The sequence below is a fragment of the Lathyrus oleraceus genome, chromosome 4, assembly GCF_024323335.1.
Source record: "Lathyrus oleraceus cultivar Zhongwan6 chromosome 4, CAAS_Psat_ZW6_1.0, whole genome shotgun sequence".
Classification (NCBI taxonomy): Eukaryota; Viridiplantae; Streptophyta; class Magnoliopsida; order Fabales; family Fabaceae; genus Lathyrus; species Lathyrus oleraceus.
The window spans coordinates 173,098,461-173,116,219 of record NC_066582.1 but is presented as its reverse complement, the minus strand read 5'-3'; the positions used below and the strand labels follow the sequence as shown (position 1 = coordinate 173,116,219).

The 17,759-nt window shown below is 33.8% G+C and overlaps 1 protein-coding gene across 1 annotated transcript; it reads left to right on the top strand.

Moving 5' to 3' along the window:
- The first annotated feature begins 15,524 nt into the window (after positions 1-15,524).
- Positions 15,525-17,093, top strand: LOC127074372 (LOB domain-containing protein 38). The gene is made up of 2 exons (XM_051015681.1): positions 15,525-16,136; positions 16,243-17,093. Exons 1-2 carry the CDS (start codon positions 15,953-15,955, stop codon positions 16,764-16,766), a joined length of 708 nt encoding a protein of 235 aa, XP_050871638.1. The 5' UTR covers positions 15,525-15,952; the 3' UTR covers positions 16,767-17,093.
- Positions 17,094-17,759: the final 666 nt, after the last annotated feature.

Sequence of the window (17,759 nt, the reverse complement as noted above, 5' to 3'; positions counted from 1 at the left end):
GTAAGAGCAATATTTGATTATGCATCTGTCCTTTAATTTTGATGATAATAATGCATTGTTTTTTAGAAAATAATTTTGTACACTAATGATTTTTATTTAGTGTGTAGATTTTGCTAACAGGTTCTTACTCTGAAGTTTTGACGTATGATGTCATCAAATTCTGGAATATGCACACTCTGACTTTAAAGAGATACAAGTGTTTTACAAGATGCTTTCAAGTTCTAGAAAACTCTTAGACAACGGTTATGATGAACGTTTGTGCTAAAGCCTTTGATTGTGACTCTGATTCAAGAGCCTCGAAGGGTTGTCAGCCTTCATGATTTTGCGCTCAAGTTCAGAAGATTCTGAAGAATAAGATCTGAAGACTCTAAAGATCAGGTTACGAGGAATTGTGTCAGGACTCAGAAGACTGAGGTTCTAAAGATTCTATCAACTAGTCTCTTGATCTTTCTAAGTATGCTTCAACATCATTTCATCAGAAGTTCTGAAGATTAGAAAATAAGATTAAAAGGTTTTGCGTCAGAAAAATAGTACATAGTACAAGATCACCCTTCCCTTAACTACGCTGATTTTGTGAGCTAGGACAATATTATTGTATCATTTTGTCTCCTATATGAAAACCGTTATACAAATAGACAAGTACAATTTGTTATCAAATTCTACCCTCTGACGGATATTTTAACTACGTATATAAAGGAGATTGGAAGATTGGAAGAAGTTTCTCATGCTAACGCTTATGCTATTGAACATACAACACACTTTTTCTAAAGTATATACTTTCTATGTATAGTCTCTGTAAACACACATAGAGTTGTTGCTCGTTCTTGTGTAAGATATTCATTGTACTAAACTTGTGTTAATCTGCTTTCTTAGAAGCATCCTTTGTAAACACAAACTTGTAAATCTCAAAGTTATTTGAGTGATTTCCTTGAGTAACTAGGTTTTAGTCAAATAGACTCAAGAAGACAAAGATGGTTTGTCTTTGTGGTGTCTGTAATCAGTTTCGATTATAGTGGATTAAGTCCTTCTTGAGAAGGAAAAATCACCTTGGTAGGATGGACAGTAACTTCATTAACAGTGAACCAGTATAAAAATAACCTTGTTATTTTTCTTGTTTGTATTATTTTTTGATTGAGTTAGTTTTGAAAAATCTTTCATTTTGGGAATCTCAATTCAAACCCCCATTTCTCGTATTTCTTGCCACCTTCACAAGTGTATGCTTTAAAATAATTATATTTGTTGTCGGATAAGGTGAGCTAATGTCTATTGTAGCGGTAAATTCATGATCATTAAGCTATGGATAAACTTAACGTCAATAAAACCGGGGTTGCCACCGCGCTTTTATTGTTTCCAAAGGAAAAGGGAAAAGTACGAACAAAATTCAAAGGTAAGAAGTTTTCAAATCAAAACTAATAAAATGCCATAGATTACAGATAAGGGGGTTGGTTACACAGAGGGAATGTGTTAGCATCCAAAGTGTCTTAGGTACTCCTAGGGAGCCCTTTTTATATGTGTATGTGTTTTGGTATAAACGATGTTTGCAATAAATAGAGTATAGGGATGAGAAAAGAATTCATTAATTATATTTTTTTGTTTCACAAGACCTTCAGACTTGTGCCTATGTACCAACATAAAAATGAGGGATCAAAACCTCGTATTTCGTGGTATCAATTTCAAAATGAGTGGATTGCTTTTAATCAAAATTTAAATTTAAAAGAGGCACAAAGGTCCAAAAGAGTTTGAATGAGTGTTAGTTCTTTTTGTCTTTTGAAATTTTAAGTCAATATGGTTAAGTTCATTTACAAATTTGATTAAGAAAAGAGTTTAAAAATGCAATGGCATAAGGCCAAAGTTTCTAATTTGCAATATAGTCTAAGTTTTGAAATCACAAGCAAATAAGGTTTTTGAAAAGGGGGAGAGATTTTGAATTTAAGAAGTGGGAGAAGATGAAGAGACTAATCCTAAGCATAAAATTAAAAGTTAAGAGTTGAAAAGATTTGACCAATGGAATGCAATCCAACAAACAAGAATGTCATGTAGAAAACTCATTTTTCCTTTGGACTTTGAATCAAGCAATGTCAACAAGTAAATAGAAATATGATGAGCAAAGCATCAAATAAAGATAGCCACATCCAAGCAAGCAATTTCACAACTGACAGTCTTCTTTATCTTCTCATTTTTCAGATTACATGCTCCTTGATTAGCTCAGAATAAGGCATTAGACACAGGTTCAAAGTAACAGTTACATCAAGACCATGTAGCAGATGAATTCATGTAGATCCCAATACTTGCATCAGATGAAATCTCAAATCACAATAACTTGATCTCAGAAAAATTGGCATTGGTCAAGTCCTTTTGCATAGGCAATGTTGCCTAACTCTAAGTCCAAAAGCTCAAATCAAATCCAACAGTCCACACGAACATTTTTTATGTTCAGTGGACGGGGGTCAAGGGGGCAGCGCCCCCTTGCGGGGTTGTTAGGGGCAGTTCCCCGATGCAAAATTTTAATGAAAAATTCATTTGAAATTGAAATTCTGGTATCAGATATGAGATGTCGAAGGTAATGTCACGACACTAATATCTGAGTAACACAAACAGAAGAAAGATATAGAATGATAATGCAAAAGACACAAGCAATTGTTAACTTAGTTCGGTGCAACTCACCCACATCTGGGGGCTACCAAGCCAGGAAGGAAATCCACTAAATAGAATCAGTTCAAAGACTCTCCGTACACTTCAACAAGTTACAGTCTTTCTCACCTAATCTCTACCCGTGCAATTTCTACCTAAGCACTCTTAGATATGAGAACCCACTCACTTCCCTACAATCACACCTGTGATTTTAAACAACAATCCCTTGAGAAAAGAAAACACTTTTCAATAACACACTCTTGATTTTACTTCACAGTTTCAATCAAGAAGACACACACTTGATCTTGCTTAACAACTTTGATCAAGTAGACACACACTTGATCTTGCTTCATAGCTTTGATCAAGTAGACACACACTCTTGCTTAACAGCTTTAGAGTGACAAATTACAACCACAAATCAGACCAATTCAATCATCAATGGATGACTTGAATGGCTTACAAGTCTCACGACTAAACAAGACACAAACCCTAGCTCTCTCTCTATATTTCGCTCAGTATTGGTTGTGTTTCAAATCAGGTTTTCCAAGTCCCTTTTTATAGAAGCTTTCAGCTGGGCTTGGACATCTTGAAAACCCTAAAACTATTTTCCAATTAAATATTCTCATAACAGCTGGTTAGATCTCCTTGGAAAATAAGTAAATCAGGTTGTAATCAATGATTGAATGCGCCTGCAAATCAGATCTTCAATCATACATAGATTGCCATTAATTGCGCAATCACATAACACCAGACATTCATACTGAATGTTCTGTGTACAAGATGTCATGACATCAGGTCTGACATCCTGGAACAATCCTGCATAATTCCATAATTCCTTTTATAATTTCCAGCAGGTACATAACATCAGATGTTATGACATCGTGTATGACATCCTGAAACAATCCTGCATAATTATGTTTTCCATTTAAACTCTAGCAGGTACACATATCAGATGCCATGATATTATGACATTCTGAAACAACCCTGCATGATCATGTTCTTGAACTCCAACAAGTACATAGGATATCTTGTGTTAAGACATCACACATAACATCTTGTGAACACTCTTTGTTTTACCAAAATTGCTGCCAACACTTAGAACCAACAGAAATCGACGTCGTTTTTCGCATCAACACTTGATACTTTAAAGCACAACTCTTGCTCAGTCACAATCCTAATCGCATAACTCTTTGACAGCACAACCCTTGTACCGTCATGAACCCTAATCCACCAATTTCAGACCGTCAAACACACCTCGATTGTTAATTCAGTATGATTTATCAACACGTCATTGCTTCACCATACTAATGTCGGATCAAGAAGAAAATGACCATTGATCGCTCAAAGGAAAATAACCATTAAGTGTTTGAATGAACGAAACAAAAACAGTATATCATATATACCGTATTTTGCATCAGGATTACTTATATCATATATATAACTTGATCGATCTCAATTTCGTAACTTATGGACGATCGATGTATCGCTGCTTCACCATACTAGCGTCGGATTCCAAAGCATAGTCAACATCAATCATCCAAATCGTACACACATGATGTCAAATTTAATTACTCGTTTATTCTTTGATTCATTATGTCTTTTAATCGCATTAATACAGAAAATACAGAAAATAAACAGCTATCAAATGCATGGTTTCGTAAGTGGCTATGAAACCACTGAAGGAGAAGAGCGATCCAAAATGCAGCGGAATTTAAAAAAATTCTCCTTTAGTGATCCTTACGAATGGGCATGATCAGTGATAGAATCGTTACCTCTTGTGGCGATTGAAACCTTTGATGCAGATCTACAGAGCGATCACGAACGTTGAATGGCAACAACGCCTCTACTCAGTCCACACGAATGGATTCCTTCAATCTCAGTGCTAGCTGGTACGAATGAAGGCATTGAGTGAGTGAGTGAGTGAGTGAGAGAGAGAGAGAGAGAGAGAGAGAGAAAACGAAATTACAACTGCACAAATGCTTCTGCACAAGGGTTCTATTTATAGAACCACTTGTGTGGGTTGCAAACTAAAGAGCCCATTTAAGTGTATGTGGCTTATATCTTATGATATGCCAAAATCACTTAAGCGTGTGGTACATTACCATATTTCGTATTCTACTTAAGTACACCGTACCTTACGATGTTCTACAATTCACTTAAGTGCATCGTACCTTACGGTGTTCCTTAGTTACTCTATCTCTCATCAATCTGTCCTTTTGTGTGTGACCCTGTAGGTTTTCGCGACATTAGCAATTATATTAAATCACGTACTTAACATAATAAACAATGATCGGTATCTAGCAACACATCACTGCTACCCAAGACACGAAAATATCATGTGATATGACAAATCCTTTTGTGATAATACTTATGTGTAAAATTACCCTTTTGCCCCTATGTCTATATTGAACACAAGACATAGACCATGTCATCCTTGTCCAGTTCAATATTGGGCCCATAGAAATTTATCTTGTTACGCAGGATGGGCAAATTCCATCCAGGTCACTCATGTCCCTCAGCATGCTTTGTGGAGTACCCACAAACTGTCTTTATGGTCATCCAGTTACGGACAATGTTTGATCAACAATAAATCACTCGATTCTACATCTAGGGTCCATAATGGTTTTAGGTCGAAGGGTGGTATACACCACTATCACCATGAGAATAACTTATGACACTTTGGATAACATTCTATATGGTATTCTCATAGCGGGTCAATCCTGTATAAATATTACTCCTAATATTCATACCTATGTTTAAGACTTGATAACTCCTTATCCATGATCCATGAGATGTGATCATCAGTCTATATACATAACAATCTTAATGCTTTAATGTCATCCCACTTCACAACAAAGCTCGACTGCGGATACTTTAAGAATAGTGTCCTTATGTTTAATGGGATCTCATGATTAAGTCACACTTGATACATTAAACGGACTATCTATTCTAGGGACTTTATTAAACAAACATAATAAAGAAAAAGCCTTTTATTATTAATAAATAATTCGATACAAGTACCAAAATTATTGGCCTCTAGGGGTTACACCAACATCCTACCCTTACTCTGATTATTTTGGACGCAAGACGTTTGACTTGTTGTCTAGAATTTTCATCTCCGCTCATAGACTTTTCTGCAATCTAATCACAGACATTCTTTTCATAAACTCTTATTCAAGGTAAAATCAACATAACTCATCAAACTTTATTTTTATGCCTTAGGGCATCACTCCGAAAATCCTTTCTCAAAGATAAAATCAACCAACACACAAATATTTTCTACTCCGAACTACGGAGCTCTAATTCCTCATCACCCGATGAGTGATACGTAGACACAAGGGCCACAATCCTTGGCGATCACAATAATAAAAAAGCTCATTGTCCCATTACTCTTTTTACACACTTTTGAAAATAAAAACAATAAATGAGATAAATACCCGCATACGTAAACAACCCAAATGGTTCCATGTAGTACCATAGACGTGAGGGGTGTTAATACCTTCCCCTTGCGTAATTGACTTCCGAATCCATGTCTCGGTTGCGAGACCGATTATTTATCCTTTGCACTACCCGTGTGCACCCTTTTCTCTTTGATAGTTTTATCAACTATTTCACCTCTCATCTCTCAAAGATGTAAACCAAATAAATTTGGATGGCGACTCTTCTGATTTTGCCTTCGATCGAGGGGGCATCCTTTAGTATCAGTCCCAGTTTCGTAACCCCGGTAACGATAATATCCATTTGGTCTTATCTTCAAGTTCATTAGCTTCTGATGAATGTTGATGAAGCATGAAATGAACAAACATACAACTGGATTCATAAACTTCATAATCCTCAGTCAAAACCTTGATAACCTTAATGTCTGCCTTGAGATCTTCAGAAAGTTCAACTAATTAACAAAACTTCAGAAACTTGTCATTCTTCAGAAGCTTAACGATCAGAGACACGTCCAGAAGCACAAATCGAGAGAACATTGCAGCAGCAACATAATGTCTCCTCAGAAGCTTCTTAAGAGTGAATCAACAGAGAAGCAAAAAGTTCATTGCAGCAGCAACTTGAACATCTTTGAACTTCTCATGATTGGCGCAAAAGCGGAATCATAAGATATTTTCATAAATTGATAACGTTACACGTCATATTCTCAGAATTAGAACTGACTGTTAAAGATACACAATGACATACCATTAGGGCACTAAAATTGTTCTTACACAAATACAACATTGTTATCATCAAAATTCAAGATATAGATATAAAACCAAATCTTGTTCTAACAGACTCGACTCAACCCTATCCGACTGCAATTTCAACCGCCTACCTTTGTATTAGATGGAGAACTTTCAACTAACACTAAAATCACATGTATGATGCATGTAAATTTTAATTGAACTTTTTTGTTTAATATTCTAATGGCAAGAATTTCATCTTATAAAGTGAGTTAGTGAAAATTCACGAGTTCAAATCCCCGTTTATTCAATCAAATATTATATTTCCTAGCTACTCACCCAATAATTTAAACTAATACTTTAATTATTTTTAAATGTAAACAATACTTGCACCATTATACCACCATTTTTCAAATAATATATCAAATTATCACTTTTTCTAAATTATATGCCAAACTATCACATTTTAAAATAATTTTATTTTGTTATCAAAAGCTCTCCAAATAAATGGAGAGACCTTTGAAGTGTTAATCACACTTATCAATTGAATCGAAAGACCTTTTATTTTAGTAATTTTTTTATTTTTCTGCAAATGTTCTAAAAAAATATTTGATTCGGAATTTTTTGCATTTTTAATATAAATTTTGTAGAAATTCGTAGAGAACTCCATAGATATTAAGTTTTGCAATTTTTTTTTGAAAAAAGATAAAAGAAAATATATTTATATAAGGGCCCTCCAATTCAATTTGAGGGACCGTTTAAAAATATTTTTTGTATTTTAAAATGGTGGTATTTAATATATAATTTGAAAATAGTGGTATTTTGGTATATAAATTGGATAATGGTAGTAGCTTGGTGAAAAAATTTAAACAATACTTGTATATTATTTAACAAATAAGTATTTAAATATTGTAAAATAAGTTTGATAAGAAAAAAAATAAGTTAACAAATAAGTACGTACAAAAAAACAGGATTGTAAAAGCATCTGACGTAGAAGCTCCAAAATTATAATTGAAGTCCTCTTTTAATACAAAAACCTTAGCCACGGATTTTTCTCATGGAATTTTGTGTCAAATTCCATCTTAGCCACGCGTTTTCTTAAAAATGAAATGTACAAAAGAAAATCTATAGAAGATAAATATAAAATACAAAATTACATTTGATGAAATGCATGGATATTCGTTATTTTCCGTTGCGAACGCATATGCTTGAATATTCATGATAATTGAAATGTGTTATTTTAAATGATCAGGTGTATTGCATATTGATGATGAATGATGTTGGTTTTTGAAAGCTCTTAGTTTTTGAAAACGTCGATGTGATACCCTTTTGTTTATATGCGTGCTTATTTACTCTGATTATATGTTAAGTATTTTGGGGTAGAAAAAAGGGTGTTACATTAGTGGTATCAGAGCTTGGTCGACCAGTTGGTCAATAGTCGTTAGGATTTTCCAATCCTGTTGTATTTGATTCGTGTATCTGACACAATCGATATTGTTTGTCTGGTTTATCTGATACCATTAGTGGTATCAGAGCAGGTCGGTCCGTCCGACCAGGTTTTTTAATTATGTTTGTTCCCTAGCATGCGACATGTGTGTGAGAACACTGTCGATGCTTGTTTTATTTTCCATTGGCAGGTTGGGAACGAAATAAGTGGGGGAGAAGCGTCTGCTTCTCTTGGATGTTCCAATTGTATTGAGCTTGGACATTATGTTGTGGGATGCAAGAGTGCAGCGTTGGCTAGTTAACCTGTTTTGAGAATGTTGTGTTTTTCCTGAACCCGAAGAGAGGTCGGATTCGAGGATGGGGTTGGTTAGAATTTAATCGGGTGTATATCAACTGTTTCGAGAAGACGATTATTTTTCTGAGGTTGGTGCTAAGGAAGATTGGTTTGTGAAGCGACGTCTTCGTGTGTTAAGCTTGGTATGTTGAAGCTTACGTGTGGCATTCTTGACGAGATTAGAGAAGATCGAGAAGTGAAGAAGCTTCGTGGTAAGGAAATTGCTTTGGTGAAAGTGATATGGGGCGGAGTCACCAATGGCAATATTACTTGGGAACTCGAGGATAAGATGAAGGAATCATATCCGGAGTTGTTCGTTTGAGGTGAATTTTCGAGGACGAAAATCTTTTAAGTGTGGGAGAGTTGTAACAACCCAATTTTAGTAATTATTTCTTATATTATTATTAGTATATTTTATTTTACTTAATTGGAGTGTTAATTAATTAATTGGTTGTTAGGTAGTATAATAATTGATTATATTAATTAATGTGGAGTGTTAATTAATTATTTAGTTGATAGGAGATATCATGAATAATTGAATTAATTAACTTGGTAGATATATGGTGTTAGTTTAATTTATTGGAATTAAATAGAGATATTTAAATATTAGGTTTTATTGGGCCTATTAATTAAGTTAGAGATATATCATGATTTAAGCCCAAATAGAATACTAATATAAATAGTAAGAGGAGAGGGAGAATAGGATTCATTTGATCATTATACAAAAATAGAGAAAGAGAAGAGGAAAAGTAAGGAGAAGCTAGGGTTTCCATCAAATTGAAGAGGTAAGGGGGGAATCCTTATTATTATGGGTTAGTATGATTGGGTCAATGGGTAGATGTATGTTTAGGTTTAAATCCCTAATTTTGTATGGTTGTTTGGAATTGTTAGGTTTTGATGAGTATGCTCGATTGTGGTGATTGATTGTGTTAAAACTGCAAATTAACGTTATATATTTAGAGTATTGTGTGAGTTATAATTTTCTGAACGTGTGGCTTTTTACGGAATCGAAATCGGAGGTCCGGAAGTCCTCCAACGATGAAAACCGCAAAAAATTCTGCATGCTGTCCGTCACAATCGCGGCCCTTTTTTATGTTTTATTGTCGAAATCGTTTTGGTCATAACTTTTGATCCGTAAGTCCAAATTGAGTGTCGTTTGAAGCGTTGGATAGCTGAAACAGGAGGCTATAACTTTGTTTCAGGAATAAAATAATTTTAGAGATTATTTCATGGATGTTTTTGGGGTTGGAGAAGATGAAAATTATGTTGGAAAATTTTTAGAAAACAACAACTTTTTAGTAACGCTTTCGTGCACGGTTTTATTCATAACTTTCAACTCGTGAATCATTTTGGGTTGGGGTTTAAAGCATTAGAAAGGTGACTCTAATAGATATTATGTGAATGGTGTATTTGTTATGAATATGTATATGTACCATTGGTGGATTGTGAATGATATATTGTTATGAATGTGTATATGTACCATTTGTGGATTGTGAATGATATATTGTTATGAATGTGTATATGTACCATTGGTGGATTGTGAATGATATATTGTTATGAATGTGTATATGTACCATTGGTGGATTGTGAATGATATATTGTTATGAATGTGTATATGTACCATTGGTGGATTGTGAATGATATATTGTTATGAATGTGTATATGTATCATTAGTGGATTGTGAATGATATATTGTTATGAATGTGTATATGTACCATTGGTGGATTGTGAGTGATATATTGTTATGAATGTGTTTATGTACCATTTGTGGATTGTGAATGATATATTGTTATGAATGTGTATATGTACCATTAGTGGATTGTGAATGCTATATTGTTATGAATGTGTATATGTACCATTGGTGTATGATTCATAGAGTTGAATTATGGTGATATGTGGAATGTTAAGATGGTAGAGATGATCTTAATTACATATGTATTGGTATTTGTACATTCATTCATGGCATGGCCGACTTCATTGTGGAAGCGGTGAAACTGTGGGTTCACATGGTATTAGACGTTGATCCTTAATTGGAAATAGGCGTAGCAGACGTTGATCCTTAATTGGAAATAGGCGTGGTAAATAGACGTTGATCCTTAATTGGAAATAGGCGTAGCAGACGTTGATCCTTAATTGGAAATAGACGTGGTAAATAGACGTTGATCCTTAATTGGAAATAGGCGTAGCAGACGTTGATCCTTAATTGGAAATAGACGTGGTGGCTTGGATTCTAGATATTGAATCGGAAAGCGGTGAAACGTTGGGTTCACATTATGGTACCACATGCATAGAGTCACATGTCTTGCATTGAGTCACATTAGAGTCATGTGATAGTTGAATGTTAGCATTGTTGTGATTGTGATGTGTGTATGAGATATGGTAATTGAATTTGGTGATGTTTGGATACATAACTTGGCAAATCATGTGATTATGTGATAATTGTCGTTATGTGTATTTTTTTTGGAATATACTATTGGATTTGAATATTATACTCCTTGAGTTTTATGTGTGCTTGAAACATGTGAAATAAATGTTGTTTAATATTATTTACATGGTTATATGAAGTGTGAAAAATTCCTTTAATTGTTGATTTAATCATTGTGCTTGATTAATACTTCTTCATAATGATTTGAATTCTCACTCTTTCTGTTTGAATGTTACCTTTACATGGGTATCGCGTAGATACTCAGGAGTAGTATCGCTGAAGTAAGTGGACGGTAGCTCACTCGAGATTAGCTGGAGAGATGCGGTACTTCGTTTAGAGACTAAGTAGTGAGTCAATGCTCTGGTCATGTAACACTGGGTAGATTGGTAGTATGTAACTCATATCTGATTTGGATACGTTTTATGTTATTAATTGTGAACATGTTTAATTGAAGAGATTATTGAGAGATGATCATGGTATGGGACATGGATCATTTGATAAAATGCATGGATATTCGTTATTTTCCGCTGCGAACGCATATGCTTGAATATTCATGATAATTGAAATGTGTTATTTTAAATGACCAGGTGTATTGCATATTGATGATGAATGATGTTGGTTTTTGAAAGCTCTTAGTTTTTGAAAACGTCGATATGATGCCCTTTTGTTTATATGCGTGCTTATTTACTCTGATTATATGTTAAGTATTTTGGGGTAGAAAAATGGGTGTTACAGCTAGCACTGGGACTGAAGGAATCCGTTCGTGTGGACTGAGTAGAGGCGTTGTCACCATTCAACGTTCGTGATCACTCCTTAGATCTGCATCAAAGGTTTCAATCGTCACAAGAGGTAACGATTTCTATCACTGATCATGTCCATTCGTAAGGATCACTAAAGGATAAAATTTTAATTTTCGCTGCGTTTTGGATCGCGATTCTCCTTCAATAACCCCTTTTGATAACTTGTCCATATTATACACCAACCCTTACTATCTTGTTAGTATTGTACATTGATCTTTATAACTTGCTTAACCTAATCACTTAATCAAAACATTAACTTTCAACCTTGAGTTGGTATAGTCTTCATTTTGTCAATCTATTGAAATATGGACTTGGGTTGCATAAGTTTCATTGTTATAAATCTATTGTAAGTTGACCATTTGATCATCTTCAATACTTTGCATCAGTGATAAGTCATCCCCTGATGAGCCATATTTTGAATCTATTGATCTAAGGATAGATAATCCTCAAGTGTTGGTCTTGCTCATAATAATAACTCAACTTAACTTTACTAACTTTGATTACCACTAACCATTGTTATTATCATTGTTATTTTGTTATTTACTTTTATGTTGTTACCTTGTAATTTACATTGAAGTATTCATCATCATCATATTCATTGTATAAATTCATTATGCATGTTTATTATTGTCATTTATTTTTATTGTTCTTACACATTAAAAATAACAAAAACATGATAAAATGATAAGATAAAAAATATTTCATTCCACTTAATCAACTTGGACTTAGAGGATCTCATATGAAGACCTTTGCTTGGAGGCCTTTTTCCTTATCTTTGTGATAATTGGTTTCAACTTTGGGTTTCATTTGTAACTCACATATCGGTTGTAAGAATGACATTATGGCATCACCCTAGGGGGAGATATTTGTAAGAGCACTATCCTTTGTTTAACTTAGGTCATTTTTGCACACACAAGGTTTTCTATTGGGCTACCTTACAATGAGACCCTTTATTTTCTTGTTAGTTACTTTGCATACCTTTTGCGTTACATTACCCAATTTCATAATCAAATAAAAAAACCCTTGATCCAATGTCAAGTGGCATTTTTATAATCAAATTCAAAACACAATAAAACTACGATTAGTATTATGCGCCACGAGCTTTAAGTGGTGGAGAATGGGTATGAATGGAGCATTCCTATCCTTACTCTGATTATTTTGGACGTAAGACGTTTTACTTGTTGTCTAGAATTTTTACCTCTGCTCATAGACTTTAGTGCAATCTAATCACATGCATTCTTTTAATAAACTCTTATTCAAGGTAAAATCAACATAACTCATCAAACTTTATTTTTATGCCTTAGGGCATCACTCCGAAAATCCTTTCTCAAAGGTAAAATCAACTAACACACGAACATTTTCTACTCCGAACTAGGGAGCTCTGATTCCTCATTACCCGATGAGTGATACATAGACACAAGGGCCAAATCCTTGACGAGCACAATAATAAAAAACTCAGAGTCCCATTACTCTTTTTACACACTTTTGAAAATAAAAACAATAAATGAGATAAATACCTGCATACGTAAACAACCTAAATGGTTCCCATGGAGTACCATGGACGTGAGGGGTGTTAATACCTCCCCCTTGCGTAACCGACTTCCGAATCCAAGTCTCGGTTGCGTGACTGATTCTTTATCATTTGCACTACCCGTGTGAACCCTTTTCTCTTCGATAGTTTTATCGACTATTTCACCTCTCATCTCCCATAGATGTAAGCCAAATAAAATTGGGTGGCTGATTTTGCCTTCGATCGAGGGGGCTTCCTTTAGTATCAGTCCCAGTTTCGTAACCCCGGTTGCGACAATATCTATTTGGTCTTATCTTCAAGTTCATTAGCTTTTGATGAAAATTGATGAAGCATGAAATGAAGAAACATACAACTGGATTCATAAACTTCATAATCCTCAGTCAGAACCTTGATAACCTCAACGTCTGGCTTGAGATCTTCAAAATATTCAACTAATTAACAAAACTTCAAAAGCTTAACGATAAGAGACACATCTAGAAGCACAAACCGAGAGAACGTTGTAGCAACAACATAATGTCTCCTCAGAAGCTTCTCAAGAGTGAATCAGCACAGAGGCAGAAAGTTCATTGCAGCAACAACTTGAACATCTTTGAACTTCTCATGATTGGCGCAGAAGCGGAATCATAATATATTTTCAGAAACTAATAATGTTACACGTCATATACTCAAAATTAGAACTAACTGTTAAAGATACACAATAACATACCATTAGGGTATCAAAATAGTTCTCACACAAATACAACACTGTTATCATCAAAACTCAAGATATAGATGTAAAACCAAATCTTGTTCTAACAGACTCGACTAAGCCTTATCCGACTGCAATTTCAACCGCCTACCTTTGTATTAGATGGAGAACTTTCAACTAACGCTATAATCACATGTATGTCAATTTCAATTGAACTTTTTTATTTAATATTCTAATGGCAAGAATTTCATCTTATAAAGTGAGTTAGTGAAAATTCACGAGTTCAAATCCCCATTTATTCAATCAAATATTATATTTGCTAGCTACTCACCAAATAACTTAAACTAATACTTTAATTATTTTTTAATGTAAACAATACTTGCACCATTATATCACCATTTTTTAAATACAATATTAAATTATCACTTTTTCTAAATTATATACCAAACTATCACATTTTTAAATAATTATATTTTGTTATCAAAAGCTCTCCAAATAAATGGAAAGACCTTTGAAGTGTTAATTACACTTATCAATTGAATTGACATACCTTTTATTTTAGTTACTTTTTATTTTTTTTACAAATATTCCACAAAACATATTTCATTTGGAATTTTCTATAAATTTTTTTTATAAATTTTGTAGAAATTCGTAGAGAACTCCATAGAAATTAATTTTGCAAAAAAGTAAAAAATATATTTATATAAGAGCCCTCCAATTCAATTTGAAGGACCGTTTAACAATATTTTTTGTTTTAAATGGTGGTATTTTAATATATATATATATATATATATATATATATATATATATATATATATATATATATATATATATATATATATATATATATATATATATATATATATATATATATATATATATATATATATATATATATATTAATTGAAAATAGTGGTATTTTGGTATATAAATTGGATAATGGTAGTAGTTTGGTGAAAAAATTTAAACAATACTTGTATATTACTCCCTCCGTTCCTTTTTATGTGTCACTTTTTTACTTTTTACATATACCAAGAAAGCTAATCATTATTGTTACTTTTCAAACAATAATTTCTTTTTTACCTATAATACCCTTAATTATTTATTACATTCACTTTATTTTTTCTCTCTCTGCAATCATTATATAGGGGTAATTTTGACAAAACAGCAATTAATACTACCTTGAATTTTACAAGTGACAATTAAAAAGAAATAAATTTTTGTTAAGAAAGTGACACTTATAAAAGGACGGAGGGAGTAGTATTTAACAAATAAGTATTTAAATACTGTAAAATAAGTTCGATAAGAAAAAAAATAAGTTAACAAATAAGTACGTAAAAAAAACAGGATTGTAAAAGCATCTGACGTAGAAGCTCCAAAATTATAATTGAAGTCCTCTTTTAATACAGAAACCTTAGCCACGGATTTTTTTCATGGAATTTTGTGTCAAATTCCATCTTAGCCACGCGTTTTCTTAAAAATGAAATGTATAAAAGAAAATCTATAGAAGATAAATATAAAATACAAAATTACATTGATAAAATAAAAATAAATATAAATAAAATGGCGTTATATAAAATTATCCAACGGTGGAGGAACATTCATGCGCGGAAACACGGAGCCGCTCACACCCAAGACATTGGAATCTCACACCCTCCCATACAAACAAAAAAGGTCACTGCTCTCTGAAACACACTCACGCTCCTTCACGTCTCTCTCCCCACTTGCAAACACTAACTTTAACTCAACCATAGTTTACTACCAACCACACCTCTCCATTTTCTTCCCTTTATTTATATCCCAACTCCACCTCAATTCGCATTCTCCATTCCCCTATCATTATTCCTTAACCACACTACTTACTTACCTTTCTTCTCTGTTTTTTTGTTTCATGTGAGGGAGAGAGATTCTGCGATACCAGAATAGTAATAACTATGAGTTGCAATGGCTGCCGTGTTCTCCGAAAGGGTTGCAGTGAGTCGTGTATTTTGCGACCTTGTTTGCAGTGGATTGATACTCCAGAAGCTCAGGGTCACGCCACTGTCTTCGTAGCCAAATTCTTTGGTCGCGCGGGTCTCATGTCTTTCATTTCAAATGTCCCTGAACCACAAAGACCGGGTAATTAATAAATTCAATTTACTCCAATTTACTTTCACTGGAATATTCTAAGGTAATACTACTACTAATAATGATAATAATGATTATTTGCTTTGTTCTTTTTCAGCTCTGTTTCAGTCTTTACTATTTGAAGCGTGTGGGAGAACGGTTAATCCTGTAAACGGTGCCGTGGGACTTCTCTGGACTGGAAACTGGCACGTGTGTCAGGCAGCGGTCGAGACTGTTCTTCGCGGCGGGACGCTTAGGCCTTTACCGGAGCTGACAGGTATGAACGCGCCTCCTGTCGCGTCTGATGAAGCATCGGAAGCGGAAGACGCCGGCACAGACGCCATTTGGAGGATCCGAGATCCGAATCCGAATTTTCGGTTACCAAGCACTCGATCTAACAATAAGGTCTCTTCTGGTGTCAAACGCAGGCGATCGGAGGATTTTGTGAAGATTCCTGCCGCGATTAACCTTGATCTCCGATTGACGCCGATTTTTCAGCAGAAAGGACTTGAGAACCGCCAGCCTGGATCGCCGTCGATGACGTCAGAAGAATCCGTGACTACGACGGCGTGCTTGGAGGCTGGGATCGGAGAAAAATGGACTCACGGCGGTGATAGGAAAGTTCTCAACCTTTTCATATGAGGACTCTCTAGGTTTGTGTTGCGTTTGCGTGTGTCACCTCACGCGCGCGTCGTAACGTTCCTTTGTTTTGCTTACAATACTCATTGTGGGGGAAGGGAGAAAACGGTTTTGTAGTTCGACGAGTTTTCGTGAGTTACCGGTTCAGGATTTCTCTCGAGAGAAAAATGATGGTTCGTCGGTGATTTTTTTTCTTTCTTTTCAGTCTTTTTGATTTTATTTTATTTTTATTTTTATTTTCTAGCAAATATGAGACATGTAGTAAACCTGTAACCGTGGAATATTAATATTAAATCATATGAAATAAAAATAAAGAGAAGTTTTATTTAATTAAGCATTTATGAGTCTTTGAGTTGGATAAGCATTCGGTTGTTGAAATTGGATAAGTGGGTCTGAACTCATAGTTCCGCCACTACCATGAACTTGTCACTAATGTGTTATGGCGATTTTGTTCTATTTATTGCCAATTTTATCACACTTTTTCTTCAACATGAAGTTAAATGTTTTCTTTAAATAAATTCAAATTAAGAAATATAGAAGACTTAAAGTTTGAAAATAAAAAGACACCGTCATCTTATAATTCTAATATATAAGAATGAGCTTGATCTCGTAAAATCTAATTTTGATACCATGCTAAAATCGATAGAGTAACTTATTTTAACTGTTAATTACAATATTACTAGATTAAATCATTTATCTAAAATTAGAATTTAGAATTTTAGAGTTGGGAGCATCAGTTTTTGTTGTTACTTTTTTTTGTATTAAAAAAAATTGATCTGTAAAATGAGATTTTAGTTCTTCACAATATGATCTTCATTTTTTTTTATAAATTAGATATTTGTGTATAGACTAATTCTTAAAATTGATTCTTTTAATAAATTAAATATTTTTGCACTCAAATTAAAACTCAGTTGAAACCGTATAATTCACAATATGATTCTTAAAATAGATTGTAAATATATATCTGTTTATTTTTGTGGCTGAAATTTTAATGGT